The sequence below is a fragment of the Eucalyptus grandis genome, chromosome 7, assembly GCF_016545825.1.
Source record: "Eucalyptus grandis isolate ANBG69807.140 chromosome 7, ASM1654582v1, whole genome shotgun sequence".
In the NCBI taxonomy this organism is placed as follows: domain Eukaryota; kingdom Viridiplantae; phylum Streptophyta; class Magnoliopsida; order Myrtales; family Myrtaceae; genus Eucalyptus; species Eucalyptus grandis.
This window is the reverse complement of record NC_052618.1, coordinates 19,881,185-19,900,268: the sequence shown is the minus strand read 5'-3', so window position 1 is coordinate 19,900,268 and position 19,084 is coordinate 19,881,185. Positions and strand designations below refer to the sequence as shown.

The 19,084-nt window shown below is 36.5% G+C and overlaps 1 protein-coding gene and 1 long non-coding RNA gene across 2 annotated transcripts; both read left to right on the top strand.

Moving 5' to 3' along the window:
* Window positions 1-2,439: 2,439 nt before the first annotated feature.
* LOC120295379 (putative disease resistance protein At3g14460) lies at window positions 2,440-6,523 on the top strand. The gene is made up of 2 exons (XM_039316456.1): window positions 2,440-6,110; window positions 6,461-6,523. Exon 1 carries the CDS (start codon window positions 2,475-2,477, stop codon window positions 6,051-6,053), a length of 3,579 nt encoding a protein of 1,192 aa, XP_039172390.1. The 5' UTR covers window positions 2,440-2,474; the 3' UTR covers window positions 6,054-6,110; window positions 6,461-6,523.
* Window positions 6,524-7,160: 637 nt separating this feature from the next.
* On the top strand, window positions 7,161-11,829 carry LOC108957412. The gene is made up of 9 exons (XR_005552954.1): window positions 7,161-7,242; window positions 7,430-7,515; window positions 7,948-8,010; window positions 8,101-9,580; window positions 9,682-9,767; window positions 10,159-10,278; window positions 10,370-10,474; window positions 11,204-11,286; window positions 11,407-11,829. It is a non-coding gene; the product is annotated as an uncharacterized LOC108957412 (long non-coding RNA).
* The last annotated feature ends 7,255 nt before the right edge of the window (window positions 11,830-19,084 follow it).

Below are 19,084 nucleotides of genomic sequence, written 5' to 3'. Positions count from 1 at the left end.
CTTCATTAAAAAAAAAAAAAAAAATGAAACAAAAATGTGAAGTGGAACTCCCCGTGAGTCACGAAGAGTATTATCGCCCCATTCCTGCATTTTTTTTTTTCTTTATCAGTTTTTTGCTGTTTTTCGTATTTAGTTTTTCTTTTGCTCTTTTTCCATTTATTAAACTATATTCTGAAAAGATAAATGGAAATCTAGACACAATTCCAATAGACAAGTACAATAGAGATTAATGAATGACTAATCACAATGTGATTAAAATGACAAAAGTTGGACTAAAATTATAGTTTGTTAATTTGAGCAAGAGAAACAATAATCAGTGCCAATTGTCAATCACACACAAAAAAAAAAAATATCGGCACCCACGTAATGCGTGGAAGGTCTACTAGTAATGTAAAAGAGACATTCGCATGGGAACGGAAGAGGAGAGATTTGAAAAGTGAAGCGATAAATACAATTTGCATCTCCGTAAGTCTTGGTCTTTCTGGATTTTATTAAATTTTCTTTCCAATCAGCTCTTTACCAATTTTGCTTCACTTTCACGACAAAAAAGTTCATGATACCCACTGAAGTTCTGGTCTTCTCGAGTTTATGATTTATTTACACGAACGAGTACATGATCGTGGAAACTACAAATGTGCGGGGATAATCTCTAAATATTATAGAACAACCACTTGTGAAAGAAAAAGTTGCAGCAAGATGGCGAAAATATCTGCTGAAAGGTGATGAGTTAGTAACCGATGATGGGGAATCACCAAGAAAGAGAATCATGGTCCTTTGAACTCGATTTTCCTATTCATTGGTGTGATGAATAAAGTATAAATTTTAGTAGATTATACATTGTCATTTGGTGATTTGTGACTTGTTCACTATTTGCATAGTAAAATAAAGCAAGTTGCTTAATGAATTAGTAGGTGTGCTTGACCCTTTTTCTTATTAAGCCCAAAGCACGTGTTTCCATTCTTCTAAATGGACAGACAAAGTTAATTGTCTTTGATGACATGTATATGTATAACAGAAAATATGATGCAATTATTGGGTGAATCCTCAATATGCTATGTTTCAAAAGCATTTATTTTACTAAGTTGCACAAATATGTTTATTTGCCAATCCTATTAATTTGGTCAACTTCATTTATTGCTAAACAAGAAAAAAGGGATAAGCACACTGACTAATCCATCAAGCAAGTTGCTTTCTCTCACTCTGAAAATGGTAAATGAGTCCAATATTAACAATATATAATCTACTAGATGTCACACTCTACCCATTACACTAATGAACTTGATAATCGTGTTCAAAGGACTGCGATTCTCCTATCAAGGCGATTCTCGATTATCGACCACTACCTTAGCACCCTTCAACAAATCATTGTTGCCCATCTTGATGTGAATCTTTAGCATAGTAACTGCCATGTAAAAGAATTCATCAATCTCACATTCACTAATAAAGCAAACAAAGACATTGAAATCATAACGTTACTAAGAATATACAGATGCTAAAAAAGCCAACAAAACACTCGTGAGGCAAAACACTTATAATGAAAATATGCAAACACTCTAAGTTGGTCATATTAAGACTCTGTTTTGGATGGCCAAAAGTAAAGGTCCGACAGTAAAAAAGTCTTGATCTGAAGAATAAGGAGAGCAATTGACGTAACAAGCACTTGTGGACAAATAGTCTTTTATTTTTTTTTATTTGTCTAACCTTTGATGTGCATCCCTTGAAAGTCTGGGTCTTTTTTTAAATATTTTTCCTAGGTCATCGTCTTGGTCTTCCTAGACTTCATAGTTTTTTCTTTCCATTAGCTCATTTTCACTTTGTTTCACCATAACACCTTTATTGTTCTTTACAGTAACTGATTCACCTATGGCCATTGGAGAGATCGTTTTGGGTTCCTTTTTGGCTTCATTCTTTCAGGTCCTATTCGACAAGTTGACTTCGTCCGCATTAAGTTGTGCACAACGAGATGGAATCAACACCGCCTTGCTTGAGGAGTGGAAGGATATGCTAGTAACAATCAATGCAGTGTTGGCTGATGCAGAGAACAAGCAACTTAGTGGTAACCATCAAGTGAAACTATGGCTAGACAGGGTTAAGGACTTGGCCTATGAAATGGAAGACTTGCTCGATGAGTTTGCGATTAAGGCTGCTCAAGTTAAGCCAGAGGCAGAATCTAGCATAAACAAAGGTTTGGGGAAATTGAAGTTCTTTGTCTCTAGCCGACCACCCTCACTCATGTCTGAAACCAAGGTAGAAGAGATCAATGGCCGATTGGAAGCAATTGTCACTAGAAAGGTTCATCTAAACTTGAGAGAGAATGTTGTGGACAAATCCAACTACACCGGCAAAAGGATAACCACTTCTCTATCGGAGCCTCAATTTTTGGTAGGGAGAAGGAAGTAGAACAAATACTCAAACTATTGATCAATGAGGTCAAAAATTCTAATGCCACGCTGAGCATAGTCCCCATAGTTGGGATGGGCGGTATCGGAAAGACTGCCTTGGCTCAACAGCTATATAATGATGCCAGAGTGGATAGATGTTTTGAGATGAGAGCATGGGTTTGTGTTTCAGATGTTTTTGATGTTCTCGACATAACAAAGACTATTTTGCGGTCAATCACTGGGTTGCCCTGTGAGGGCAAAGATCTAAATGAGTTTCAAGTTAAGTTGAGGGACAATCTTTTCGAAAAGAAGTTTCTTGTGGTTCTAGACGATATATGGAATGAGAAGTACGAAAAATGGACTGACCTCTTAAAGCCATTTGTAGTGGGTGCTAGGGGAAGCAAGATTATTGTTACGACTCGCAACCTTGCTGTTGTTAAACTGACAAGAGCTCATCCGTATCTTTTGAAGGAATTGTCCCTTGATGATTGTACAAGCTTATTAGCCTTTCATGCTCTTGAAGCAACAAATTTTAAGAGCCACTCGGAATTTGAAACAATTGGCAAGAAAATAGCTGAAAGATGTAAAGGTTTACCTTTGGCAGTGAAGATGTTTGGTGGTGCCCTACGTAATAAAATGAATCCCAGTGAATGGGAAGATACCTTAAACAACATAATAGGGGATCTTCCAACAATGAAGAATGATGAGGTTCTCCCTATTTTGAGATTAAGCTATGTCCATCTTCCTTCCTATTTGAAGAGATGTTTTTCTTATTGTGCAATATTTCCCAAGGATTATGAAATTGAGAGGGATGAGCTCGTACTCCTATGGATAGCAGAGGGATTTTTAGATGGACAAAAAACAAAGGAAAATAAGTTGAAATTAGGACGGAGTTACTTCGATGAGTTAGTATCTAGATCATTTCTTCAAAAATCAAGTGTTGACAAATCTAAGTTTTCAATGCATGATCTTTTGAATGATCTAGCAAAGTCAATTGAGGGTGCAATGTGCTTTAGCTCTAGGGAGTCTCAGGTGGTAGTTTATGAAGATGATGCATCTCTTGGGAGAGCTCGTTATGCATCATTCGTCTCATCATGGCTTGTTACATCAAAATGCTTAAGAGCATATCATGAATTAAAGGTCTTAAGAAGTTTAATTCTAATGCATGTTGGATCTAGTGAGGGCCCAATTAAATTCTCTATTTCCAACAAGGTGTTGCACGACTTGCTAACAAACTTGAAGTATTTGAGGGTGTTTTCATTATGTCATTGTACCATTGTAGAGGTACCGAATTGTGTTGGTGAATTAAAACATCTTCGATATCTCAATTTCTCGTACACTAACATCGAAAGATTACCTGAGTCAATTGGCGACTTGTGCAAATTACAAGCTTTGATCTTAAGAGGTTGTCATCGGCTTTCAAAGTTGCCTCACGGTATCACAAAGTTAGTCAGCTTACAATTTCTTGATATTAGAGATACAGAAAGTCTAAAAGAGATGCCATTGGGTATCAATAATTTGAAGAATCTTACTATCTTGTCCAAGTTTGTGGTAGGAACAGAGAAGGGCCTACAGTTAAAGGAGTTAAAGAACTTGTCACATCTTCAAGGAGAATTATTCATATCAAAATTACAAAAGGTGGAAGATGTTAGAGATGCTGTTGATGCTAATTTGTTAGAAAAGCAAGACCTAAGAAAATTATTCTTGCATTGGGATGAAGATTTTGGAATTCTTCGGAATGATAAGCATGAATCACAGGTGCTTGAGTCTTTGCGACCTCACATTAATCTTGAAAATCTTACTATTTTGAACTATGGCGGTGCCAAATTCCCATCATGGTTAGATGGTTCATCGTATTCTCAGATGGTGTCTTTGTGTTTGTGGCATTGTCCTTATGTCACATCGTTGCCTTCACTTGGACAACTACCTTCATTGAGAGAATTATCTCTTAAAGGTCTAAATGCGGTAAGAATAATAGGCTCTAATTTTTATGGAGGTGATAGGCCTTTTTCGTCCTTAATTACTTTGCAGTTCGAAGAGATGTTGGCATGGAAGGATTGGTCTCCTTATGCAGGGGGCCTTAAAGAAGAAGTCCCATTATCTTGTCTTGAGCATCTTGTTGTCCGGAGCTGTCCTTCGCTGGTCGAGACATTGCCTTGTCAACTTGATCATCTTATAAAGCTTGAAATTCATTCATGCCAACAATTGAATAACTCAACCAATGAGTTATGTCTTCCATCTCTCGATGAGTTATACCTTGAGGATTGTAGTAAGGAGATCTTAAAGAGCTTGTTCAAGCTAACTTCTTTGACAGTTCTCAAAATTAACAAACTCATAGAGCTTGTTTCCTTTGATCATCGGTTTATGAGTTGCTTGGGCAAGCTAAGGAAGCTTCATATAGGACTATGTGACAAGCTAACCTACTTGTGGCAAGATGGAAATGAAACACGAAATCTCAATTGCCTCGAGAATTTAGACATTATAAAATGTCCTCGATTCACATCTTTTGTGGCAAGAGAAGGAGAGATAGAGCTACCCTACAACCTTGAAAGGATAGAATTGGTGAATTGCACAAGTTTAAAAAAGCTTCCAAGCAAGATGCACACACTTAGACATTTGGTGATTAAGAATTGTCCAAAAATCATGGCTCTAAACATTCCTCAAGGTGACCCCAGCAGCAATAATTCGATTTCTCAACTTGAATCTCTTAAGATACATCACTATGATTCTCCGATATCCTTTTCATTTGCCAAGGGTAGACTTGCTCCTCTGAAGGCACTTCATATAGACAATTGTGAGGGAGTGGAGTCGTTGGAAGGGATTGCCATAGAATCGCTTGAAACAATGACAATTAACGATTGTCAAAATATGGGAAGCTTACCACAATGCCTTCACACACTCTCCCATCTCACTCGATTGGATATTTATAATTGTCCAGCATTGGAGATAGAGGACTTCCCTCCCCTTCCCGTAACCCTCTTGAGTCTTGTTCTTAATCGTTGTTCTATGATAAAGTCTATTGCCAACTGTAACATTGCCAACTGTAACAATCTCATTGAATTGGAAATATGGGAGTGTCCGCTATTGGAGATAAATGACTTCCCACCCCTTCCTATCACCTTGCGGAGTCTTACACTTGGGGGATGTCCGATGATAAAGTCCCTGCCAAATAAGTGGCATCATCTTACATCCCTCCAAAAGCTAGAAATTAAATATTGCCCAAATATCAAGTGCTTCCCAAAAGGAGGTTTGCCTCCCAAATTGCGAGAGCTTAGAATTTGGGGGCTCGTGGATTTGAAGCAGCCAGTGAGAGAGTGGGGGTTACACCTGCTCACATCTCTCGAGTATCTGACCGTTGATTTTAACATGGGAGGGGAGGGAGAGAATGAGTGGTTTCCTTCGAAGGATGAGGATGCCTGGAGTCTCTTTCCTTCCTCTCTAACCTGTCTTTGGATATATGATTTGAGAAACACGGAAAGACTATCGAGTGGTCTCCGCAACCATCTCTCCTCTCTCCAGTCGTTATTGATTGGATATTGCCCCGAGTTGAGGTACTTGCCAGAGGATGGCTTCCCTCCCTCCCTCCAACAATTGGACATACAGAGATGTGCAAAACTCACTAGTGACTATTGGCCCCTCATCGAAGAGATCCCTCAAATCTGCATTTGGTAGCCAATCTGATGAATTGATTCGTGCATCTACACTACAGTGAACTTTCTTAGGGTTCGAGTAAGTTATTTTTGGTTTTGAAGGCATCCTTTTCCATTCTACTTTCTCAATTCGATCTCAATACGAACTAATGTTTGGGTGGGGGATCTCGTTGAGTTGGATTGACTCTGTTTTGTTGGATGATTTAAAATGTACGATGAAACGCTCATAGTGCTGCCTCTTGCTATGTTGATGACATATCCTCATTTCTGCTTGATGCCCAAACCATTTGTGAATGAAATCGCACCATCACGAAGAATCGTAGCATTCCACAATCATAGTCCTCTACATTTTCAGTGTCTATCATATGTTCTCTTCCCAAAATCTTTTTTCCTGGGCCCTTAAGCTCATTCACTTTGGTTGTCTTGCAGATACCATTGTGATCTTGCATTAGCAGAATCTCTTGGAAGGATCATGTGCGAACGTTGCTCAGGTAGGGCTAATGCTGTTAGTGTCATTGTGTCATTGTCTTAAATTTTATTTTTTTTTTCTTTTTTTTTTTTTGCAATTTATCATAAAAGGAAGAAGCAATTAAATATATTTGTTGCATTGCTATGTTCTGAATTATACTTCTAGTGAATATGATCTAAATAAGAATAAATCTTTTCCAAAATCTAAAAGGATGATTAGTTTTATGGAAGCTGTGATGTGATTGTGAAGAAAGGGGATGTGGTTTTTTCTTTTTATGGTTTTCTTTAGAATTGGGAACCTTCTTTTCTTTTTCTTTTTTTAATGATGATTCTTGGTAGTATTAAACAGTCAACTGGGATAAAATTTTGAGTTAGCTCATGGTTCCAAGCTTTCACGTGACAGCATTAATATTCCATAAATCTCTTTTTGGTTGGGTCTTGAACTCTGGTGGCTTTAGAACTGTTGCTCTCAGCTTGCTAGAATTTTTTAGCAAATATACTTATGCTTGTTTGATTGAGATTGTAATGATAGGCTACCCGCCTCTCGGTTTGCATCGTCAGTGGTGACCTCTAGGTTGGCATTTCCGTTTTCTTGACCGCGGAATATGATTTCATTTATCTTAAAATACCTTCTCATGTGGCATTCTTCCCATAGGGAGTTCCGGAACAAAATGTTCGAGCTGACATGGGCTCCTTTGGAGTAATTGGAAATCTCGCGATTCAACCAATTTGTATCTTGCCTGGTATATCTCCTCTCTCTGTGCTAGTGTTGCATGTATAAATTTTTGTTGAAGTAATGTTCTCATGACATTGTGAAGCTCTATTAAAAGTTAGATAATTTGTAATTGAATTGTGGTTCACTGTGTACTTTCTCCAAGGCTTTTTGGATGTTATTGCACATATAACATGGTGCTTTGACCATATAAATAGGTGGTTAGAAAAGCAAAGTTGCATTTGGCAAGATAACTTTCAAGAAACCTCACATAGTTTTGCTTGACGACCCATCCTATCATCTGGTAAGTTCTACTATATTTCTCCATTTTATGACTTTGATTACTTTTTTAGTTAGCTTGTTATTGTTCTTGTACTAATTGAACTTGTCGGAATCCGGTCTTTACATTAAAAATATAGTAGAACCAAATGGTGGTCACAACTGCTGGTAGCCCTTGTAATCATACATCTAGCAAATAATGGAACAGAAACCAATCTAATTGTTCCAATGTGGAAAATATTCGAAATAGAGCAATCTACAATACCAAATGGTACTGATCTTTGTGCCTATAGGCAGTATTGGGCTTTACATACAAATATGTGGACCCCTTTTTGTTTGTAAATCCGGTCTTTAAGTTTTGCTTTAATGACCAGTGACTAAAGAATTATCTTTGTAAATTGTTAGTTTCTTGTCTAATGATTAGTGTTTTTGTTTTTTTGCCTATCCGCACCTGTAGGATTTGGATGTGGCTGAGGCGCCCATTCAAGGTTTGGTCTTGTTCCAAGGATTAATTCTGATGGTGAGACTGATTTTCTTGTCAAAATACTTCAATTTGACCAATGATGGATCATTTCACAGCTAATAGCCCTATTTTCACCTTGATTTGCAGGTTAGTCACGATGAGCATCCAATAGCTAGAAGCTTGGATGAGGTCTGGGTGGTTTCACAAGGCAAGGTGGCACCTCTCCATGGGAATTTCCAGGACTATAGGAATGTACTCTTGTTTTTATTGAATCAGGTGAATCTAGTTATTGCCATCAACTAAGAGTGGTTCATTGGGTTCTCATTATCTCACAGAACAGAAAATGAGGCTTAGCTACATAGAGAAAGCAAAAAAGGATGAAGAGAGGATTGCTACTGATATACAGGATGGACTCACAGTTACACTAGTCCTCATTTGTCATTTATACTTGATAAGGGCTCGTGGAATGATGATGAGTCTAAGTTTTTGAAATCGAGCATACAATATCATTTGCAATAGCTTAAGAACTGAGTTGGGATTGCAATCCTGGTATAATTTATGATTCTTTGCATATTTTGTTCTAGCAATAGGTTCATTTGTTGTGCCCCTGGGAATTTGATACTCTATCGCCGCCGAAGTCAGTTTTCTCATGCACGCTAAAATGATTTAATCATTTGCAAAAGAATATTTTAGCACAGTAAATTATTTTGTAAGACATTCTATTTTGTGAGAAAACTATATTAATATATTTTCCCCATTTTCACTATTTGGCACTATTTTGGAGAATTAATTATGAAAATATTATCATGCTAAAAAAAAACCCATTCTTAGGAAGTAGGCGAGCTCTACCACTAAAAGTCGAAGACTGACAATTGAGCGGGATTTCTCGTTGGGTTGGATCGGGTCTGTTTCGTTGGACAATAAACTGTAGGTCGAAATTCACTTAGTGCTGCCTCTTGCTATATTGATGGCATATGTTCAACTCTGCGTTTCTTGTATGTTCTCTTCCCACCATCTTTTTCTTGTGTCCTAGCTCATTCATTGTTTTTTTTAATGGTTTTCTTTAGAATCGAAAACCTTTTTTATTTATTTATTGATGATGATCCTTTGTAGTATTAAGCAATCTATTTGGGACATAATTCTGGGGCAGCTCATTGCTCCAAGCTTTTAATACAACCCCATCATGATGGCATTGATATTCCATAGATCACCATTCTATTTGTGTTTATAGCTTGCTAGAAATTTTTAGCCTATATACTCGTGCTTATTTGATTGAGATTGTAACAATATATTGTCTGCCTTTGTGTTTGCTATGAGCAGTGACCTCTAGGGCAAATCTATTCAGGTCTTTAAAGTATCGATTCTTTGCATTTACTCCACTGCGGAATATGATTTTGTTATACATCATGTCGTTTTATCTGCAAATACCTTCTTATGTGGCATTCTTCTTGCAAGGATTTTCGATCGAAAAGCTTCGAGCTCATTGTGTTCCTTTGGTATAATTGGAAATCTTGCACTTCAACCAATGTATACCTTTTATGATACATTGCCTCCCTCTCCGCTACGTTTGCATATGTAAATTTTTTTTGAAGCAATTGTTGTATGACATTGTGAAGCCCTAATAGAGGTTAGTCAATTTGCAATCTCAAGTGTAGTTCACTATGTACTACTCTGAGGCTTTTTGGATGTTATTGCACATGTAACATGGTGCTTTGACCATATAAATAGGTGCTCAAAAAAGCAGAGTTGCATTTGCCAAGATAACTTTGAAAAAACCTCACCGAGTTTTGCTTGATGAGCCATCCAATTATCCGGTAAGTGTGCTCTTTTTGTCCACCTTATGACTTCAAATACTTTTTCAGTTAGCTTGTTGTTGTTCTTGCACTAATTGAACTTATTGGAATATGATGTTACATTGAAAATATAGAAGAATCAATCAGTGATAACAGCTACAGAGAGCCTCTGTTCTGTCATCATATATCTAACTTATAATGGAATAGAAACCAATCTAATCATTTCGACTTGGAAAATATTTGGAATAGAACAGTTAGCCTGATCAATTTTTTGTATTGGAGTAATCTGTAATGCCAAACAGTTGTGATATCTGTGCTTGTAGGTAGTATTGGGCTCTGTTTATAAATGTGGTCTTTAAGCTTTGCTTTAATGAGTAGTGACTACTGAAGAATTATCTTTGTAAATTGTTAGTTTCTTGTCCAAGGATGAGTGAGTGCGACTCTGCTGTTTGCCTATCCACAACTGGAGGATTTGGATGTGGCTGAGGTGCTCATTCAAGGTATGGTCTTGTTCCGAGGAGCAATTGAGATGGTGAGATTGATTTTGTTGACAAAATACTTCAATTTGACCAACAATGGATCATTTTCACAGCTAATAGCCCTCTTTTCACCTTGATTTGTAGCTTAGTCATGATGAGCATCTAATAGCTGGAAGCTCAGATGAGGTCTGGGTCATTCCACAAGGCAAGGTGGCGCCTATCCATGGGAATTTTCAGGACTATGAAAAGGTACTCCAGTTTTTGTTATATCAGGTGAATCTAGTTATTAACATCAATTGAGAGTCGTTCACCGGGTTCCCATTATCTTACAAAACTGAAAATGAGGCTTAGCTACATAGAGAAAGCCAAAAAAAAAAAAAAAAATGAAGAGGGGATTGCTGCTGATGTACAGGATAGACTCACTATTACCCTGGCCCTCATTTGTCATACATACTCAATAAGGACTCGTGGAAGGATGAATCAAAGTTTTGACATTGAGTGTGCAGTATCATTTGCAATAGCTTAAGAACTGAGTTGGGATTGTATTCCTAGTTGCACATTTTGTTCTAGCAATAGGTTCATTTGTTGTGCCCCTAGAAGTTTGATACTCTATCGCCATGGAAGTCAGCTTTCCCATACATAGTAAAATATTTAATCATTTGCAAAAGAATCTTTTTAGCATAGTAAATTATTTTTTAAGACAATCTATTTTTGTATGAATATATTTTCCCTATTTTCATTCTTTGAACTGTTTAGGAGAATTAATTATGAAAATATAATCACGGTCAATCAAACTTTATATTCAACTCTAAGTACATAATTGCGTTGACTAATTATAATGTAGGCCTTGCGTAGTAAAAAAAATACCATAATGAAATTCCATATAAATACCTAGATTTGTTAGATAATATCCTTTTAACATGTTCAGATCATCATTGAAAATAAGAAGCTTTCTTTCTCCCAACTGCTACGGTGCAGATGGACAAACGGAACTGATAGCAGAGGTTTGAGTAAGCGAATGTGACAGCTAATTTCTGACTGACCCCTGCAGGTCAAAACATGTTAGTAAACTGGTTGCCTGGTCAAAGATTAAATTTCATTTTTCTTTTATTCAAATACCCACTCCACTCCATCTCTTGACAACATTTTTGGTGGTCCTACATATTATATTTCCTGTGCAGGATGGGGAAAGGGAGGGAGGATCAACAGCCGTGGCTACCCTCTGGATGTTTCTTTGAGGACTTGCGTCTGCTATGAGATATTCGGATTCCGAGGAGATCGTCACTTAGCACCACTCATGTTTAACTCCTTGAAGTGGGCAAGCCCCACCACATTTACCCCCATCGAGGTGCTGAAGGTCCAGAACCATTCACTCGTGACAAGATACACGCACTACCATTGCAAATGGTTTCAATCTCGTGAATTCACATGTTGAAGATATACCTTGAATTCAGGCAAATGAAGGGAATTTGATCCTAAAAGGAAATGTGCTGCTATGGCTTCCATGATATACAATATTGAGGAATACTGTTACATGAGTTCTATTATTGGACACTTCTGTTACATTATAAAGTTATTGCCTGCTATATGAGGTTTTTGCCATGGCAATCATTTCCATGTTGAGGAGCGAAACTGTTTTTCTACTTCTTCATCGTCAGACCCTGCTTGAGACACCGTCTCACGAACTAATTTTAGCAGAGACTTTTGATCTGGAGCTGCTGCGAATTGAGCTTGATGTTGACCTTGGTTGAGGAAAAATTGAGTTTGTTCTGATGGTCGTGATTTTGACCGGTAGGATTTGCAGCGAACCATAACCGCTTCTTCATTTGCAAATTGAGGGGCAAATTTTGCCCACCATTTAATTTTTAATTGTCTTTCGAGAACAGAATATGTCCCGGTCTACTATACAGGATCTAACATGCGAACAATCATCTTCATATCTGAAAAACATCTAACATGTGAAGATGAAGAGGTTCTTGAAGAGGCTTAATTGTTGCAGAAAATCTTTTCTCCATGAAGGGAGCTTGATTCTACTCTCTTAGGGACTCGACATTTTTGTGTTATTGTTTTATTAGGATTCTTGACGATATTGATTTTGAGTAACTTCCACAAAGTCTATATCAACGGGAATGAATACAGAAAAAGTTTTGGTTTTAGGATGATGATTTGCAATATAATGAAAATTCGGAGGGATGTGGCCCTGCATTATTTTATGATTGAGATTTGATAAAGCCTTCTAGTTGTTTTGAGAGAAATTTGTTAATAAAAAAATGTTCTTTTCATTTTTCACTATTTAGCGTGGTAAAAAGAGCTGGTCAAAGGAAATTAATTTAGTCGATCAAAAAAAAAAGAAGAGAGAAAACAATTTTTAAAAAAAAAATTAAGTGGAAGTACAATAATAGTACGGATGACTATCTACAAGGGAAAAGAGCGTGCGACGATGCTATTCTATCGCGGTCCTTCCTAGTGATGTGGAGATGGACCGCATACGACAAGCTAATTACGGTCTGCAAAACATGAAAAATAGTAAGATATGGGGAAAGGATATGCAAAAATATCCTTCGTCGGCCTAATTCACAAACGAAACTCAACTTCGATCTCCTCAGGAACAAGTCAGGCGTGTCCCACCGACGAATTCTAGTAATTTTATAGCAAAAAAGTTACTTTTCGTCACCACCCAATAGTTACGGATTTTATTTCGTCGCTAAAGGACCAACCTCTTGCAACGAGAATTTGGTCGGTTTTTTGTAGATTTGGTGATGCAAAATTTCATGGTTAATCATACCCGTGGCCGAAGCGTCAAATTTAGTATTGATTAAATCATCTCTACCAATGCAATTTTCATAACTGAAAAATCGTGGCAATGAGACATTTCATAGCTAAAAAGGTACATATTCTTTTTTTGGCCACCATTGTAGCCACGAAAGTTTTCGTTACTCTTTCAGAGAAATTTGGCTAGGATCACACTAGTTCGGTTGATGAATTGATATCAATTCAGTCATAAACCTTTTGATTGTGTTAATTTAATTGTAAACATTTTGAATTGATGCCAATTCAATCTTAAACTTTTTGAACTAGTGTCAATTTAATCATAAACGTTTTGACTTGATGTTAATTCAATTATTCTCAGTAATTTTGGTTATATATTGCTAACAAGGACGCCAACTAACTTATGTGGTATGGTTGGTACTAATATTAATAATTTTTAATAATATTTCAATATATTTCAATATTTTATTCTTTTTATGATTTTTTTTTCTCTCATTTCTTCTTCTTCCTTTTGGTGATCGCCATCGTCGCTTGAGCAAGCTAGCCTCACTTGGCCATGGTGAGGCCATGGTGAGGCCAAGCCTCGACAAGGGTCAACCTCACCGGATCTAGCCTTGCAAACCTCACTCAGATCTAGCCTCGGGCAAGGCCAACCTTCGCCGAGTGTCACCTTCGCCCGTGTTTTCTTCTAGAAGATTATCGGACGATGTGCACCTATTTGAAACTAACGGATAAGCTGGCCCATTCTTCAATTGAACGGAAAAAAAATTGATCTCTCTTGCATAACGAGATGAGAAAACTGTTAACACTGATTGCTCCAAAGACCGGTCGGCAAGCTCCTTCGGCTCTATATTGCTAAAAGAAATGACGGAGAATGATTTTCCCTTTCAAAGTCATCATGGCTGTTAGAGAAATTAACTCGATTCGTGATTTTAATTTTCTAATGTTAGGAGTGAATCGATTTGTTTTGAGATTGACTCTATGAAGATGGCAAGAATCGCAGATTATATGTATTTGTAGTAGTTGCTATAATTAGCCTGGTAGGTGTTCGTTAAAATTTCCTAGGGAAATTTGAGTTGATTGTCTTCTTGGACAATCATCTTTTGTGAATGATAAATGTCTTTACTTGTGTACAACATGCAGTGTGAGATTTTATCTCTTCATTTTCTATAGTCCTCTGCTTTTTTATGTTCCTTGCTACATCTTTCTAGTTCTTGAGTACAATGTTGTCATTTCCACTTGCTCAAGTTGTTTTGGGTAGTTTACGATAATCAGCTTAAGTAAGCTGTCATTGTTGGAACACATAGAGGAGACAAACTTTGTTAAGTCTAGAACTCATTCAGACTCTTCAAGTTGAACCTGATCTGGGTGAGTCTGAATATTTTCCTAAAATCTGACATTCATAGATTCTTCCAAAAATTAAGTCTTCTTGTTAAAGACCCTGTAAGCTTTGCTTGAAGTTGAATAGCCAAGAAAAATTCATTCGTCTGATTTTTTTTTTTCAAACTTTCCAGATTGATCATTCGCATTCTTCAAGACAAAGCATTTATAGCCAAAGACAGGAAAGTAGGAGACATTTGGCTTCTTCTCTTTATATACTTCATAGGGAGTCTTTTCTAGGATAGGCCTTAAAAACACCATGTTAATAATATAACATGCAATAGAAATTGCTTCTACCCAAAAGCAAGAGGGTATTTTTCTTTCTATCAAAAGAATTATGGCCATCTCCTATAAAGATCTATTTTTCCTTTCCATGACCCCGTTTTGTTCTAGAGTATATGGAAAGGAGAAAACATGTTGAAAACCATATTCATTATAGAAGTCTGCAAAATCTTAATTTTCAAATTCTCTTCCATGATCTGTCTTTATGCTTGAAATTGCATAACCTTTCTTGTTCTGAACTTTCTTGGCAAAGTTTGAGAAGTATGCAAAAGTCTCAGACTTATTTGCTAAAAAGAACACCCAAGTAAAATGAGAATAATCATCCACGATTACCATACAATATTTCTTTCCACCAAGACTCTAAGTTCTTATTGGCCCAAAGAGATCCATATAAAAAAGCTGCAACACTCGACTGGTAGAAACCTGATTTCTTGGTCTAAAAGAACTTCGACATATTTTCCCAAGACACGGGAGTGCATAACTCAATCTTCGATAACCCAGATTAGGAAGCCCTCGAACCAGCTTCTTAAAAGAAATCTTGGCAATCTGATTCATATTTACGTGACCAAGCTTTCGATGCCAAAGACTTGCTTCATCTTAAATGAATATAAGACACTATGAACTTTATGGGTTTACATCTAGAAGGTATATATTGCTATGCCTTCGCCCGGTAAAGGATTGAGAGAAGTCTTGACTTATTCAAGATCAAAGGCCTTCTTGGAAGTTTATTATGAAACCAATATCACAAAGCTAACTTATGCTAAGAAGATTATAGTTTAAACCTTTCACCAGGGAAACATTGTTGATAGTCAAACTTCCAATCTTCACAGTTCCACAGCTTATAATCTTTCCTTTACTGTTTCCTCCAAAAGAAACTTTTCCTCTTTTTAGCTTGTCAAGCTTTTCGAAACAGCTTGAGTCTCCTATCATATGCCTCGAACAGCCACTATCCAAATACCATTTGATTTTTCTTTTAATAGCGACCTGCAATTAGAATAAAAAGTCAAATTTTCTTTGGTACCTAGATTTTCTTAGGTTTGGGAGTGTTAGTATTAACAACAGTTCTTGCCCAATCTTTCTTAAATGGTCTTCAAACCTTGGAACAATCCTTTTTGAAATGTTATGAGCTGTAACACTTAGAACATCTTAGAACACTTCGGCCAACAGGTTTTACAAACACTTTTTAAAAATGATTTTTATAAAATGTTTTTGCAGGTTTTTATTTAAGTCTCTCTTTTAATTTAGGAAAATCAATTAAGGGAACGGTCTCATTATTCATACCTAGACCAGACTTATTAAAATAGGGTATTTGAACTATATAAATTTTCTCTAACTTTTCTAATCCTTTTGAAAACCTTTTTGAAATATCTGAGATCTCCATTTTTAAAACAACATTTTCTTTGAGAAAGAATCACATTTTCTTTCAAATCGTCAAAATTTCTTTTCAAATTTTCAAACTTTTCTTTCCAATAAATTTCATGTTACCTGAGCCTAGAATTCTCATTTTTTAGTTCAGAGATCTTTTTACGAGAAGATTTAAGATTGAGGCAAAGTTTTTCTATATACATAGAGACTTTAACAGGAATTTCAAAGTTATTAACATCAATTTCTTTGTCGAGTCTGAATCGGTATCTATCTCTAATTCTAAGTCTAACTCCGAGTGAGCCATTAGACATATGTTTGCGAATTCTTCTTTGCTTTCTTCACATTTGGTGTCACTCCATGTTTCTACTTTGAAAGCCTTTTTGTATTTCTCAGACTTCCCTTTCTTCTTTTTCAACAAGGGACAACCTAGTTTGATATGACCATTTTTCTTGCACTCAAAGCATATTACATCCCTGCTAGTTTCAGTTTCTTCTGTAGGTTTCTTCTGGGAGTTCTGCAAGCCTTGCTTCTTCCAATTGAATCTTCTACCTTTTATGTTCAGTCTTTTGAATTTCTTTATCATAAGGGCCAATTCTTCATCATCCATATCATCTTCCAAATCTGTATCGTTAGATTTAATGTTAGATTTTAAAGTAATTGATTTCTTACCTTTTGGATCTTCCTCATCATTGATTTGCTCCACTTCATACGAATGAAGTGTGCCTATTAGTTCATCTACAAATAGAGGCATAATCCTTTTAGTCTCTCCCGATTGAAGTCTTCACATGATTCTAGTCCTTTGAAAGTCCACGTAGTAGTTTGTTGACTTTCATTGGTCCAGAAATGGGTTGGCCTTGATAAGTCAAGCCATTCACAATCTCTGTAAAGCGACTAAATGTATCAGAGATAGATTCTCCAAGCTTCATTCTGAATTATTTATATTGTCCAAGCATAATGTTTATTTTTGTTTCCTTCACGGTTAGTCCCTTCATAGGTAACATGAAGCTTGTTCCAAACTTCTTTTGTTGTTTCACAAGAAGAAATTCAGTTATATTTTGTGGGTGACAAAGCACAGTATAAAGAGTAAATTACTTTTGCATTAAGAGCCTGTCTCTTGGTAATTTCAGCTTGTGTTGATTCATCAGCATCAATCACATCTTTGCTTTTGTCTGAAGCTGATGTTGCTTTAGGATTGATTCATTTTTCAACAACATCCCACTCCAAGGGATCTCTGGTTCTGAGAAATGTCTTCATCTTGTTTTTCCATATGCTGTACTCATTTCCATCGAAATAAGATGATCTGGTGTTGCTTTATCCCTCAATCATTCCTGGAGCCAGAATACTAGCCATAGAAGATCTTTAGCTTTAGAAGTAAAAACACTTCAACAAAGTAAGCACACAAGCTCTAGTACCAATTAAAAGGGCTAGTAGAACACTTAGAGGGGGGTGAATAGGTGTGAAAACAGATTTTGCAATATGCAGTAAAAAGCTTTACTTTTAAACTGAGTCCGATGAATTATAGACTATGTAGAACAACTAATACAAATAAAGTAAAGGAGTCCGAGGAAAAGAAAAATGAACACAAGATTTATAGTGGTTTGGATTAAGTCAAGCCTACATCCACTCTCCCATATTGACAGCCTTTTAGTTGGTTTCCACTATGTATTGAAAGAGAATGTTACAGCCCAGTGATCTCAATTTCTCAATAAGGAGTCTCTACTGTTCTCACAAGATCACTATCTCGAGTTTCTCACTTTCGAATACAAGTTTAAAGCACTAAGTGATGAAGGACAAGAGATTTGGAAGCTTCAGACTTTGGAATTCTTCTTTCACACACTCTTCGAAAGACTTCAATAACCTCCTTAAATACTCCTCCATGCCTTATTAACCGTTGGCATTTTCCAAAGAAATTCTTCCAATCAACTCATTTGACAGAATCAATCAAGGAGATATTAAGCCGTTTGAAGATTGAGATGAAAGTCCGTTAGTCCCGTTTGCCCATACAATTAGGATCTTGGTTTTCATAAGTGGATTTTTTTTCCAAATAAGCTTGCCTTCAAAATGATTTACTTCTTCGAAATTGATTCAAATTAAGATAATCAATATGGTAATTGATATTTACAACCAAAAAGCTTTGATGTATCTGTTCATATTGAAACCTTGAAGAAAATAATTTTGAGTCGATTAAGTCTTCATTCTTGAGTTCAATCTAGAACTTGTCGAGTAGACAGACTTTTGATGTAAGATAGATTTTAACACAAAAGTCTGGCAATCTTTAGAATAGAACTTAGATAAGTTTTGTTAGCTTCGAAACATCATAGGAATTTTCTCCAACACTTTCTGTTGTAATTGGCGACATAACGGAAGTGGATCATAACTTTGCAATTAAGCCAGGAGCTACAAAATCGACATAAATAAAAAAAAAAAAACAACAACAACAACAATAACAACAAGAAACAATAAATGGACACAAAGAATATATGTGGTTCGGTTCGAAACTACAACCACTGAGAAAGTAAGCAAATAATCCATTTACAAAATCGGAGAATTATAGAGTTTACAATCACTCACGAACTCGAGTATTTCTTGATATTAATTTATATCCAATACCCACCAGTGTTTAACAAGTCAACTCGATGGACACAAAAATTTCTCTGAGCTCTCACCTTTCATTGTCTCTGGAGCTCTCTAAACTTAACTTGTTGCTTCTGATGAGAGCTCCTCTGCTAATATAGGAGAGCTTGTGGTCAATGAGAAATTGTGGCCATTCTGAACCGAACTTTCTTGTTCTTTCTTTCCTAAGAGCTCTTCATTAAATGCAGCTCGTGGGGCTTCAATTGTTCTCTGCTTTTGTAAATGAAAAAAACCACAAATCCCATTTGCAGCAAAATCTCACAAAATCCTAGAGGCGGTCAGTCTGATTAACTTTAGACTAGGTGTTTAATCAACGGGCTCAAACTTGAGACAAGATTTAACACTTTCGCTTGGAGGTCAATGGACTCGTACTTGACACTAACTTGACACTAACTTGACACTTAACCATTTCAACAAAATGGCATTGCA